Genomic DNA, 13,079 nt, shown 5'->3' with positions numbered 1-13,079 from the left:
TCAATTGCGTGATGTTGATTGGCCGTTACTACTAGGAAGTCTAGAACATCCGGAAGAAGTTTGGAATAATTTCATTGACACAACATCACAACATTGATGAACATCATTGACAACTACAAAAGACTCAACACTACAAAAAAACATATTATAGCAACAAACTTAAGCCGTGGATTAACGATGAATTGATATCACTTATAAGACACAAAAGAAAATTATGGCGAAAATACAAACGTACAGGTGATACACGTGACTTACAAACTCACAAAAACTACACAGGAATACTAAAAAACTATATCAACGAAGCCAGAATGGCATATGAAGAATCTATTGTAAGCTGCAACGACTCTAAAAAACTGTATAAATATGTTAGGTCTGCTATGTCTTCTAAAGTGTCCATTCCACTGTTAGAAAGAATGGTGAAACGATTTGTCAGAACACGTATGAGGTCGCTAACATTCTCGCAGATACTTTTTCTAAAGTTTTTGCTATTGAACCATCTCAAAATCAGTTTCCTATAATCAGTAATCCACGAGTTATTCCGAAACTTGATTATACCGATTTTTCCACCTGAAATCATTCAGCGCCATATTGACAAATTAAAAAACAACTCATCTCCAGGGCCCGATAAAATTTCTGCATTATTGTTGAAAAAATGTTCATATATCCTCTCTGTTCCACTATCACTAATAATGCGTTCATCTTTTAATGCACTTCTTTGCCTTTAATTTGGAAGAGTGCTTCGGTGACACCTATATTTAAAAAAAGGAAATAAGTTAGATCCTAATAATTATAGACCAATAAGCCTTACACCTGTTATTTGTAAACTTATGGAATCAATTATCACAGAGTGTCTTTGAGAATTTTTACTTCGAGAAAAAATTATTCCTCTACAACAACATGGCTTTGTGAAAAGTCGATCAACCATGACTAATTTACTGTGGTGAGTTAATGAATGGACAGCAGCGTTAGATAAAAAACGACCTGTGGATGTAATATATTTAGACTTTGCAAAAGTGTTTGATCGAGTACTAAGAAGAAAATTGATGTATAAACTAGAACATTTTGGCATTCGCGGACAACTTCTTGAGTGGATTAAAGATTTTTTAACAAATCGGGAGTTTTGTGTTAGAGTTGGCAAGCCGCTGTCATCTAAAAAACTGGTTTTAAGTGGTGTTCCACAAGGATCTGTTTTGGGTCCACTACTATTTGTGTTGTATGCTAGTGATCTTGAATCTCATATCAAATCTAGTAAGACTTTCTACGCAGACGATACAAAAATATTTCCTGACCCACTCTTGAATGGGCAAGACTTACAAAGTGACTTAGATTCGATCTTTAAGTGGTGTTCGGATTGGATGTTACCTCTAAATAGAGATAAGTGTGTGGTTTTACATTTGGGAAAAAATAACCCGCGTTTGTCTTACTCGATAGACGGGTATTTACTGGATACTGTGGAATCATATAGTGACCTTGGTGTAACAATTACTCAAAATTTGGTCGGAGCATATTTCAAACGTTACTAGAAAAGCGAATTCGGGTTCTATTCGATTGTATAAAACTTATGTCCGACCCCTACTGGAGTACTGTGGAACGGTTTGGTGCCCAGAATTAGGGAGCGATAGAACTCTTCTCGAAAATATCCAAAAGAAGGCCACCAGACTATCTTTCAAACAAAGAAGGCCAGATAGTACCAACAAAGAGTTTCTTTAGCACTTGTTTATTTTAGATGATCACAGCAGACTACGTGGACACAGTTTGAAAGTGAAGAAGGAACCCTTTTCATCGATAAGGCGCCATTATTTTCTGTGTAATCGTATTTTTTGTATATGGAACAGTCTCCCAACGGAAGTTATAAATTCCCCATCTATAAATGTTTTCAAAAACCAACTAGACAGTTATTTGTTTATAAACTGATCAGTGTTGTGCACAATCTACAAGTCTATAGTTTATTTGCGAAACTAATTATTGTAATGTAGGTACTGTTTCATTTTTCTTGTAAATGGGCTTATGGGTCTCCATGACCCCAGCCCTTATTTCTATGTAATAATAATATTCGTGTTTAGTGATCTCAAAAACCCATTATATTAATTTAATGCCGAAAACCCTCGAAACTCTAGAAGATGACGTCCGTTAAAGGTCAAGGTCAAAGTAAAGGTCGCTATTGAATAGCCAGGAAAAAATCCTAAACTACTAGTACTTTTCTTTGATCCAAACTTCTACATGTTGCCAGATAACCAGTAACTCAGGGAATTGGAATACCCAGTAAATCTTATAATTTTCCGAGTTTGTGCCTTTATATCTTGAAAGTCCTCCATACGATCGAGTTGTGCCCATGAGAACTTTTCATCACAATGCTTCAAAGAATATTTTCACAAAGTATGAACTAAATCCACTGGGACCTAATTTCCATAAGGTTTGTGCCTTGTACTTTATAACATCAATAGACTATACAGCAACAAATTTAAATAAAGAAGAATGCACTTTTCCAGATTTATAAGTTTTTTTCAACTGTTCAAATTTCAACTTTAGAAAAAAATTGCAAGAAACCATTTTTGTTCAGAATGATCCAAAAAATATAAATTACTTTAAAGTCTAAAGTCTTGTCTTACGGGTATTTTACTATTTTGTCTTAATATTGTTTCGGAAGAGGAGTATTGCTACCGTTATAATACATTTTTTTGTCTTAGGTAAAATATACTGAAGATGGTCTTGAAGCTATAGTTTTCACAGCTCAAGGTGACATGAGACAGGCCTTGAACAATCTGCAATCCACTCACAATGGTTTTGGTGAAGTAAATTCTCAATCAGTGTTTAAAGTATGTGATGAGCCGCACCCTATGTTGATAAAAGACATGTTGAAAAATTGTACAACAGGTGACATCAGAAAGGCCTATAAAGTAATAGAGCACTTATGGAATTTGGGATATGCTGCAGAGGATATAATAAAGAATATCTTCAAGGTCTGCAAAAATATGGATATGGAAGAGGGGTTAAAATTAGAATTTATAAAGGTGAGAAAACATATCTTTTCTGTGCTACATATGCTGTATTTTAATGGAAGTTAACTGATGCCTGGTTAAAACTAACTTTATAAATAAAAATTACTGTAAATTATTATTAAGCACTATAAAGACTCTAAATACACAAATAATTAATACAATAAATATTTTTTATAGGAGATTGGCGTCACTCATCAAAGAATAGTGGATGGTCTGTGTTCACTGATGCAAATGTCTAGATTATTGGCAAGGTTGTGTAAAGCTGCCAAAGGCGACACCAGAATGTAGCCATTTTACCCATTTTCTCACCCAACAGCTGTTAAGTATTTTCTAATAAATATTTTCATATTGCGTTTGAAGTTTTATTACTGGATGACCAGAAGTACAAAATAGTACATTAAAATTCTATAAAACTAAAAAAATTTAAAAATCAGTAAGTTGTTCTGTCGTTTTTATGGTCTTCCTACTGATCTTCTTCCTATAGGCAACAGTCTCTTGCCGCCTTTACTGCTCGATTTGTTATCATTCAGCTTACGTAGTTGTTCCATTCTACTCTTGTTGCTTACCCCGTTTCTAATGTTCTCTACCTTGCATCTCCATTGTATATCTGTTCTTATAAGCATGTACCATAGTGTCTTGCCATCAATTTTTCAAAGGCTTTTCATCTCTGCTATTTCTAGCATTCTTTTTATCCTGTCTGTTAGGTTCTATTTCTACCGCGTATGTCATTATTAGTATCATTTGAATATCCAACGAGAGAGGTTCGTAAAAATAGCTCTCTTATCTCCAGTGTTTTTGTTTATATTATCATTAGCGTTTTTTTTTGTTTTTATTAGTTCATCATGCAACCTCTTCTGTCCACTGCTGGACATAGGTCTCTCCCATTCTTCGCCACTCTTCACGGTTCTGTGCTTCTTGTTGCCATTTCTTGGATATTCGGTTAATGTTCGTCCATCCAGCGTGTTGGTGGTCGCCCTCTGCTGCGTTTGTCTTCTCTTGGGCGCCAGTCAATTAGTTTTCTGGTCCATCTTGAGTCTTTCAGTCGCGCTATGTGACCTGCCCAATTCCATTTCAGCTTGGCTATACGTTTAACGACATCAGTGATACCTGTTCTTTTCCTCAAGTCTTGGTTCCTTATTTTGTCTTTTTTTGTTACGCCGAGAATCGATCTTTCCATGCGCCTTTGTGCCACTCGCATTTTTAGTGCTGTTGTTTTTGTGAGCGTGAGAGTTTCTGCTCCGTATGTCATAATAGGAAGAACGCATTGGTCAAATGTCTTCCGTTTCATAGCTCTTGAAGATGTCTCTTAGTGAACCATACGCCGCCCAAGCAAGTGTTATTCGTCCTTGAAATTCGCAAGTCTGATTGTCCTTGCCTATTCTGATTTCATGACCGAGATATAAACTTACGTGCATAGAAATCAGCCCACCTCAAAATTTGGTCATTTTTGAAGTCTCGTATTTCCTAAACCTGTTGGCCGATTTAAGTGATTTTTTTAATATGTTATAGCCTTCCCTAACAACACACAACATTCCAGGAATGTACTACCAAAGTTCTATCAATATTTGAATGTCCTGGACATTTAGGGAACATTCGGTGAACATCTGTTTAAATTATTCCTGGAATGTTACCATAAGACATTCTGTGAACATACTACCAATGTTCCTATATTTTAAGTTGCGAAATAATACATACGTGTAACAGATTCAGATACAACATTACTTATAACATACCAGACAAACTAAGTGACATTTTAGGCCTACAGTGTCAAATTTAAAGAGTTTCCCAAGTTCAATTAATACAATATTATAAACATACAAATGTAATAAAAATTATTGTTCGCGAATATTCAATTTGGAATGCGATTTTGTTAATAAAAAAATACTTATAACTTATGCAAAACCCAAGAGAGGCATTATTTATATTTATTTCTTTTGCGTTCATTTTCAAATTCGCCGTGCATATATTTTTGTGCATGGCGCTTGAGAGGGCATCACGTGACTAAAAACGACCAACCAACGACCTCGCTTCGGCCATCTTGGCATCTTCATTTTCATTTCATCTTGTCCACCTTGCCCGGCCTTGCCTTGCCGTGGATAGTTGTATTATTTGTGCTTTTTAAGAATATTTTTTTAATTCGGATACTTTTATAATAGCTTTAATAGTATTATTAACATAGTGCATAAAATGGTGTCCTGTTTTTGACGCAGTTGGAGTAGCAGAAACAAATGTAGATAAAAAAATCTGCAGGAATAACGTTTCAATTATGACAGAAGCTGAAACAAATGACTGTGAATTAGTGTGAATGAAAAGCCCTATTAAAAGGTTAGTATGCAAATATGTAAACGAAGGCATGCCCTGTATTTCAGAAAATAAATTAATACTATTAATACCCTAATAATACTATTCATAAAAAATCTTTTAAGTAACGTAGATATAACAAAGTGAATAAAAGGCATAAATCAGAAGAATTTTTATTTTATAAGTTAATAATTGGTCATATCCATTTATTATTTTAATAATAATTGTGAATAAGCCACAAACTTCGCTTATTCCTAACTAAAATAGTAAATAGAGATAATAACAAAAGGATTTGTAAAACTAAAATAATTCTTTTTGCGTTTTTGCTAATGTATGCGTTTATAAATAGGATGGTAGACCACACACTATAATATGCAGTACCAACTAATGAATACACAGAATATTATAGTCGATCTGCTAAACTCAGTCTCAGTACTACCGAGTCTCAGACACAACACAACTGGCTAGTGATTTTAGTAAATAATTTAGTAAATAAAAAAAAATAATAACTAAATAGTTAATAATTACTGTAATTTTGGCAAAATTGGCCAAAAACAAAAAAAATTACCTACTAAAATCACTAGCCAGTTGTGTCTGAGTTTGGGGAACCGACTATACTAATAAACAATTTCTAAGCTGTTTTATAATATTTTGTGAGTTCATTAATCATATTTTTTATTTAAAACTAAAATTTGTTAATGCTTAGTAATGCATATATTTTGTATTTTTAGCTTTCCAGAAGATCCTGCGAAGAAGACATGAAGTATAGATCAGATTTGTTAATAGAGGAGTATGTTCAAAACACTTTTTAGAAAAAGATATTGACAGAACTTCACTTTCATCTGTTCGTTTGAGAGACTGTGCTGTTCCAATAGCTTATGTCACACAGGTATATGCATAACCTAATTAATAATATAGTCCGTACAATATAGATACTGTTGTAATTCATTATCTACATCGGAGATCTAAGTTGATATTGTTGCCCAACTACAAAAAATTTTTGAATTCATTTTAAGTCAAATATATCACATAATTATTGTGAAGTAGATTATACAACAAAACATATTAATATTCAATGTAAATAAATAAAAACATCAGAAATAGAAAACAAGAATTAAGGTATAATCTTATGTTACAGTTATTAAGGTACCAAGGGTATTATAAGGATAATAACGCTTGAGGTCAATGGTGTTTTTAACAAGGGCCTTCGTCCTGAGGGATATACGTTGACCGAAAGCGTTATTATTATAATACCTGTGGTGCCTTCAACGTTTAATGTCCGACTAAATTATTCTTTATATGCGAAAAATTTGAATGAATTTTGAATTGATTAGTTTTTAAATAAGTACATTTACCAGTAACAGTAGTAACGTAATTGTGGTAACCATAGTTTTACTTAGGTTGATATTTGTCAACTTGACAGTATCTAAGTCGTTATTTAAATTTAATGCCCAAGGGCGTTATATCGTACTTAACAGACTTCGAAATGTCATTATTTGTCAAATAATGTACCAGTAGGACATTAAAGTAAATAATAAAAACAATAAATATAATGAATACTAAATACTTATTTGTTTGTGAAAAATCTATTTCTTTGTGGCTTTTTTGTAATTAACTATTCTAATGGGGAAATAAGCCACAATTTACTTGAAAAAATAATTTTATTAAGGTTTCTACTTCCACATCGGATGTCGTTGTCAAAATACAAAATGTTCATTATTATTATTTTATTTATTAAATATTTATTATTTATTTAAATATTATTTAATATTTATTTTTTTATTATTATTATTTATGCGTATTATTACCTGTAAATAATATTTCTTCTGATTGTTAATTGTAAAGGATAGAAAAATTACCTTTTAATTTATTTTCTTTTAGAATCAGCTGAGAGAAGTGGTCTACAAAAAACCAGAAAGGAAACGGAATATGTGGCTACGAAAAGCAAAAGAAAGGTTTACAAAGCAAATGTGACACATTTTTTTATAATATTTAGGAATGTCAGTAAATTACATTAAAAAATGTATGTAAAGATTTTTTGCAATAAAAATGTTTATATTTATCAAGGATGTATTATTTGGTATGGCCACATATCGTCAGTGATGTGACAATACCTCCTATCTGTTTTTTTCAAGAGATTTGTAAGATAGACTAAAAACTTGTTTCGGCCACCTCCTGTTTTCATATATTTTTTGACTTGTTTTGCAGTAAATTCAACTATCTATTTACTACAAAAAAAGTCAGAATACGTACGAAAACAGAAAGTGACCTTAAAAAATGTTTTTCGTCTCCTGCAAACCTCATGAAAAAACATATAGGAGGTATTGTCACATTACTGACGATATATTTCAGTGAATGTCTAAAAAATATACTGTGAATGTTCAAAGAACGTTCGTAGACATTCATGGAATGTTCTAACAAGACATTCAGTCTAAAAATATACTGTGAATGTCCAAAGAACATTCATGGAATGTTCCAACAAGACATTCAGTCTAAAAAATAGACTGTGAATGTCCAAAGAACATTCGTAGACATTCATGGAATGTTCCAACAGAACATTCTAAGAATATTTAAAATGCTGACACAGCACTTTCCTGGGACTTTCCAGGGACATTCGTGTGCATTTGGGGACATTCCAGGAATGTTTTCAATGTCCTGTGTGTACATTCTAGGAACATTCATGGAATGTTTTGTGTTATTAGGGTTATTCTTCAACAATATCGCTGTAATAATATTATTGTTAAACAGTTAAGTGTTATTTTATACCGGGTGTAAAAATGATAGTGTGTTTTTTCCTTAAAGTTCGGAACACCCTGTGGAATATTCTAGCATATATAAAATATTGAAATTAAAACTCAACTGTAGCCTTAGGCTTTCTTAACATTTTGATTTTTGATTCGTTCGCTTATGTTGGATAATAAAAAAGTTAGGTATTTTAACAACTAGCAACGTTCTTCATCAATACAGGGTGTTTCTAAATAAGTGCGACAAACTTTAAGGGGTAATTCTGCATGAAAAAATAATGACCGTTAGGTTTATAATCATATGTTCGCATATGCTTCGTTTCAGAAATACGGGATGTTGAATTTGTTCGTACAATCTGACGATTTATTTATTGCTCTGAAACCGCATGAGATATACAAATGAAATTGGGTAGGTTTTAAGAGGTAATTATTGTGCATTTTTTGGCATACAGTTAAGATTTTTATATTTACCATTGGCGTGCATACGGGTAATATGACCCGTATGCACGCCAATGGTGAATATCAAATTTTTAATTGTATGTCAAATATGCGCAATAACTACCTCTTAAAACCCACCAAATTTTATTTGCATATCTCAACCGGTTTTAGAGCAGTAAATAAATCGTCAGTTTGTAAAAAAAAATTCAACATCCCGTATCTCGAAAACGAAGCATTTGCGGACATATGTTTATAAATGAAACGGTCATTATTTTTCATGCAAAATTTCCCCGTAAAGTTTGTCGCACTTATTTTGAAACACCCTGTATTGATGAAGAACGTTGCTAGTTGTTAAAATACCTAACTTTTTTATTATCCAACATAAGCGAATGAATCAAAAAGCAAAATGTTAAGAAAGCCTAAGGCTACAGTTGAGTTTTAATTTTAGTATTTTATATACGCTAGAATATTCCACAGGGTGTTCCGAACTTTGAGGAAAAAACACACTATCATTGTTACACCCGCTATAAAACAACACTTACCTGTAGCGATAATATTATTACAGCGATATTTTTGAAGAATAAGGCTATAACATATTAAAAAAATCACTTAAATCGGCCAACAAGTTTAGGAAATACGAGACTTCAAAAATGACCAAATTTTTAGGTGGGCCGATTTCTATGCACGTAAGTTTATGTACTTTTCTGTCAATTCTACCACTTGATTTTGGATGGTTAGGTGTTCGCTGGGAACTAAATTTGTCATAAATTTTGTCTTACTGAGGTTCATTTTTAGACCCATTGTTGAAGATACGTTTTCTAATTCTAGTAGCATTTGTTGTGCTTCGCCCAGATCTTCGGTACTAAGTACTATATCGTCGGCAAAACGCAGATGATTGGGCATTTCTCCATCTATTTTTATTCCTCTATTTTCTCACTTTAATATTTTAAAGGCGTATTCGAGGACCGCTATAAATAATTTAGGTGAGAGAGTGTGGCCCTGTCTCACACCTCGCTTGATATGAGTTTCTCTGGTAGTATCATGTAGTTTTACACGCATTGTGGCGTTTTGGTATAAAGTTTGCACTAACTTTGTAAACCGGTAATCTATTCTACTATTGTTCAGAGCAGTTATAATGCTATCTAATTCCACAGTGTCGAAGGCTTTGTGAAAGTCTATGAAGATAAGTACCAGTGGTCTGTTATATTCTATCGACTTTTCTATTAAGATTTTTATTGTTTGTAGGTGATCGTTTGTTCCGAATTTTGAGCGGAATCCAGCTTGTTCTCGGGGTTGGTAGAAATCTAACTTTTTTTCTAGTCTTGTCGTAATTATTCGGATAAACATTTTATAGATGTGGTTCAATAAGCTGATTGGTCTATAGTTTTCTAGGTGCGCCTTGTCTCCTTTCTTGTGTAGTAAAATTGTTACTGCATTGTTCCATGTTTCCGGTATGCAACAATCTGTTAGACAAAGGTTAAACAAAATTTTTATTTGGTTGAGAAGGGCACGTCCACCCATCTTTATAGCTTCTATTACGACTCCATCTTCTCCTGGCGCTTAGTTGTTTTTCATCTTTTTCATTGCGTCCTGGATTTCGTTTAGTGTGATCTCTGGCATGAGTTCTGAACCCTGGTTGATAACTTTACGTGATGCAGCGGCTTCCAAATTCTTTTGGTCTTCTCTTCGGCTTGTGTATAGTTCTTGATAGAAGTCTTCAACTATGTGTAGTAGTTCTTCCCTAACAACACACAACATTCCAGGAATGTACTACCAAAGTTCTATCAATATTTGAATGTCCTGGACATTTAGGGAACATTCGGTGAACATCTGATTAAATTATTCCTGGAATGTTACCATAAGACATTCTGTGAACATACTACCAATGTTCCTATATTTTAAGTTGCGAAATAATACATACGTGTAAGAGATACAACATTACTTATAACATACCAGACAAACTAAGTGACATTTTAGGCCTACAGTGCAATAATATGTCAAATTTAAAGAGTTTCCCAAGTTCAATGAATACAATATTATAAACATACAAATGTAATAAAAATTATTGTTCGCGAATATTCAATTTGGAATCCGATTTTGTTAATAAAAAAAATACTTATAACTTATGCAAAACCCAAGCGAGGCATTTATATTTATTTCTTTTGCGTTCATTTTCAACTTCGCCGTGCATATATTTTTGTGCATGACCCTTGAGAGGGCATCACGTGACTAAAAACGACCAACCAACGACCTCGCTTCGGCCATCTTGGCATCTTCATCTGGCGACCTTGCCGTTGCCCGGCCTTGCCTTGCCGTGGATTGTTGTTTGTATTTTGTATTATTTGTGCTTTTTAAGAATATTTTTTTAATTCGGATACTTTTATAATAGCTTTAATAGTATTATTAACATAGTGCATAAAATGGTGTCCTGTTTTTAACGCAGTTGGAGTAGCAGAAACAAATGTAGATAAAAAAATCTGCAGGAATAACGTTTCAATTATGACAGAAGCTCAAAACAAATGACTGAATGAAAAGCCCTATTAAAAGGTTAGTATGCAAATATGTAAACGAAAGCATGCCCTGTATTTCAGAAAATAAATTAATACTATTAATACCCTAATAATACTATTCATAAAAAATCTTTTAAGTAACGTAGATATAACAAAGTGAATAAAAGGCATAAATCAGAAGAATTATTATTTTATTTTATAAGTTAATAATTGGTCATATCCATTTATTATTTTAATAATAATTGTGAATAAGCCACAAACTTCGCTTATTCCTAACTAAAATAGTAAATAGAGATAGGTAATAACAAAAGGATTTGTAAAACTAAAATAATTCTTTTTGCGTTTTTGCTAGTGTATGCGTTTATAAATAGGATGGTAGACCACACACTATAATATGCAGTACCAACTAATGAATACACAGAATATTATAGTCGATTTGCTAAACTCAGTCTCAGTACTAATTACTGTAATTTTGGCAAAATTGGCCAAAAACAAAAAAAATTACCTACTAAAATCACTAGCCAGTTGTGTCTGAGTTTGGGGAACCGACTATACTAATAAACAATTTCTAAGCTGTTTTATAATAATTTTGTGAGTTCATTAATCATATTTTTTATTTAAAACTAAAATTTGTTAATAATGCTTAGTAATGCATATATTTTGTATTTTTAGCTTTCCAGAAGATCCTGCGAAGAAGACAAGAAAGTATAGATTAGATTTGTTAATAGAGGAGTATGTTCAAAACACTTTTTAGAAAAAGATATTGACAGAACTTCACTTTCATCTGTTCGTTTGAGAGACTGTGCTGTTCCAATAGCTTATGTCACACAGGTATATGCATAACCTAATTAATAATACAGTCCGTACAATATAGATACTGTTGTAATTCATTATCTACATCGGAGATCTAAGTTGACATTGTTGCCCAACTACAAAAAATTTTTGAATTCATTTTAAGTCAAATATATCACATAATTATTGCGAAGTAGATTATACAACAAAACAGATTAATATTCAATGTAAATAAATAAAAACATCAGAAATCGAAAACAAGAATTAAGGTATAATCTTATGTTACAGTTATTAAGGTACCAAGGGTATTATAGGGATATACGTTGACCGAAAGCGTTATTATTATAATACCTGTGGTGCCTTCAACGTTTAATGTCCAACTAAATTATTCTTTATATGCGAAAAATTTGAATGAATTTTGAATTGATTAGTTTTTAAATAAGTACATTTACCAGTAACAGTAGTAACGTAATTGTGGTAACCATAGTTTTAGTTAGGTTGATATTTGTCAACTTGACAGTATCTAAGTCGTTATTTAAATTTAATGCCCAAGGGCGTTATATCGTACTTAACAGACTTCGAAATGTCATTATTTGTCAAATAATGTACCAGTAGGACATTAAAGTAAATAATAAAAACAATAAATATAATGAATACTAAATACTTATTTGTTTGTGAAAAATCTATTTCTTTGTGGCTTTTTTGTAATTAATTATTCTAATGGGGAAATAAGCCACAATTTACTTGAAAAAATAATTTTATTAAAGTTTCTACTTCCACATCGGATGTCGTTGTCAAAATACAAAATGTTCATTATTATTATTTTATTTATTAAATATTATTTATTTAAATATTATTTAGTATTTATTTTTTTATTATTATTATTTATGCATATTATTACCTGTAAATAATATTTCTTCTGATTGTTAATTGTAAAGGATAGAAAAATTACCTTTTATTTTATTTTCTTTTAGAATCAGCTGAGAGAAGTGGTCTACAAAAAACCAGAAAGGAAACGGAATATGTGGCTACGAAAAGCAAAAGAAAGGTTTACAAAGCAAATGTGACACATTTTTTTATAATATTTAGGAATGTCAGCAAATTACATTAAAAAATGTATGTAAAGATTTTTTGCAATAAAAATGTTTATATTTATCAAGGATGTATTATTTGGTATGGCCATATATCGTCAGTGATGTGACAGTACCTCCTATCTGTTTTTTTCAAGAGATTTGTAAGATAGACTAAAAACTTGTTTCGGCCACCTCCTGTTTTCATATATTTTTTGACTTGTT

At 32.1% G+C, this 13,079-nt stretch overlaps 1 protein-coding gene and 2 long non-coding RNA genes across 4 annotated transcripts in view; all 3 read left to right on the top strand.

The window, feature by feature from the left end:
* The window catches only part of LOC126882197 (replication factor C subunit 2), a 238,026-nt gene extending 234,676 nt beyond the window's left edge, over nt 1-3,350 (top strand). For both annotated transcript variants that reach the window (XM_050647015.1, XM_050647014.1), the window contains 2 exons: nt 2,688-3,011; nt 3,177-3,350. In XM_050647015.1, the coding sequence (XP_050502972.1) occupies nt 2,688-3,011; nt 3,177-3,287 (435 nt within the window). In that variant the 3' untranslated portion in view covers nt 3,288-3,350. The remainder of the gene's footprint in view (nt 1-2,687; nt 3,012-3,176) is intronic.
* Nucleotides 3,351-4,504: 1,154 nt separating this feature from the next.
* On the top strand, nt 4,505-7,721 carry LOC126882205 (uncharacterized). The gene is made up of 3 exons (XR_007697220.1): nt 4,505-5,324; nt 6,032-6,189; nt 7,182-7,721. It is a non-coding gene; the product is annotated as an uncharacterized LOC126882205 (long non-coding RNA).
* A 3,027-nt stretch (nt 7,722-10,748) lies between these two features.
* On the top strand, nt 10,749-12,943 carry LOC126882203 (uncharacterized). Its single transcript, XR_007697218.1, has 3 exons — nt 10,749-11,029; nt 11,665-11,823; nt 12,759-12,943. It is a non-coding gene; the product is annotated as an uncharacterized LOC126882203 (long non-coding RNA).
* Nucleotides 12,944-13,079: the final 136 nt, after the last annotated feature.

The sequence above is a fragment of the Diabrotica virgifera genome, chromosome 3 (genome assembly GCF_917563875.1).
Source record: "Diabrotica virgifera virgifera chromosome 3, PGI_DIABVI_V3a".
In the NCBI taxonomy this organism is placed as follows: Eukaryota; Metazoa; Arthropoda; class Insecta; order Coleoptera; family Chrysomelidae; genus Diabrotica; species Diabrotica virgifera.
The sequence above is the reverse complement of the archived record's forward strand: the minus strand, read 5'-3'. Positions and strand labels throughout refer to the sequence as shown.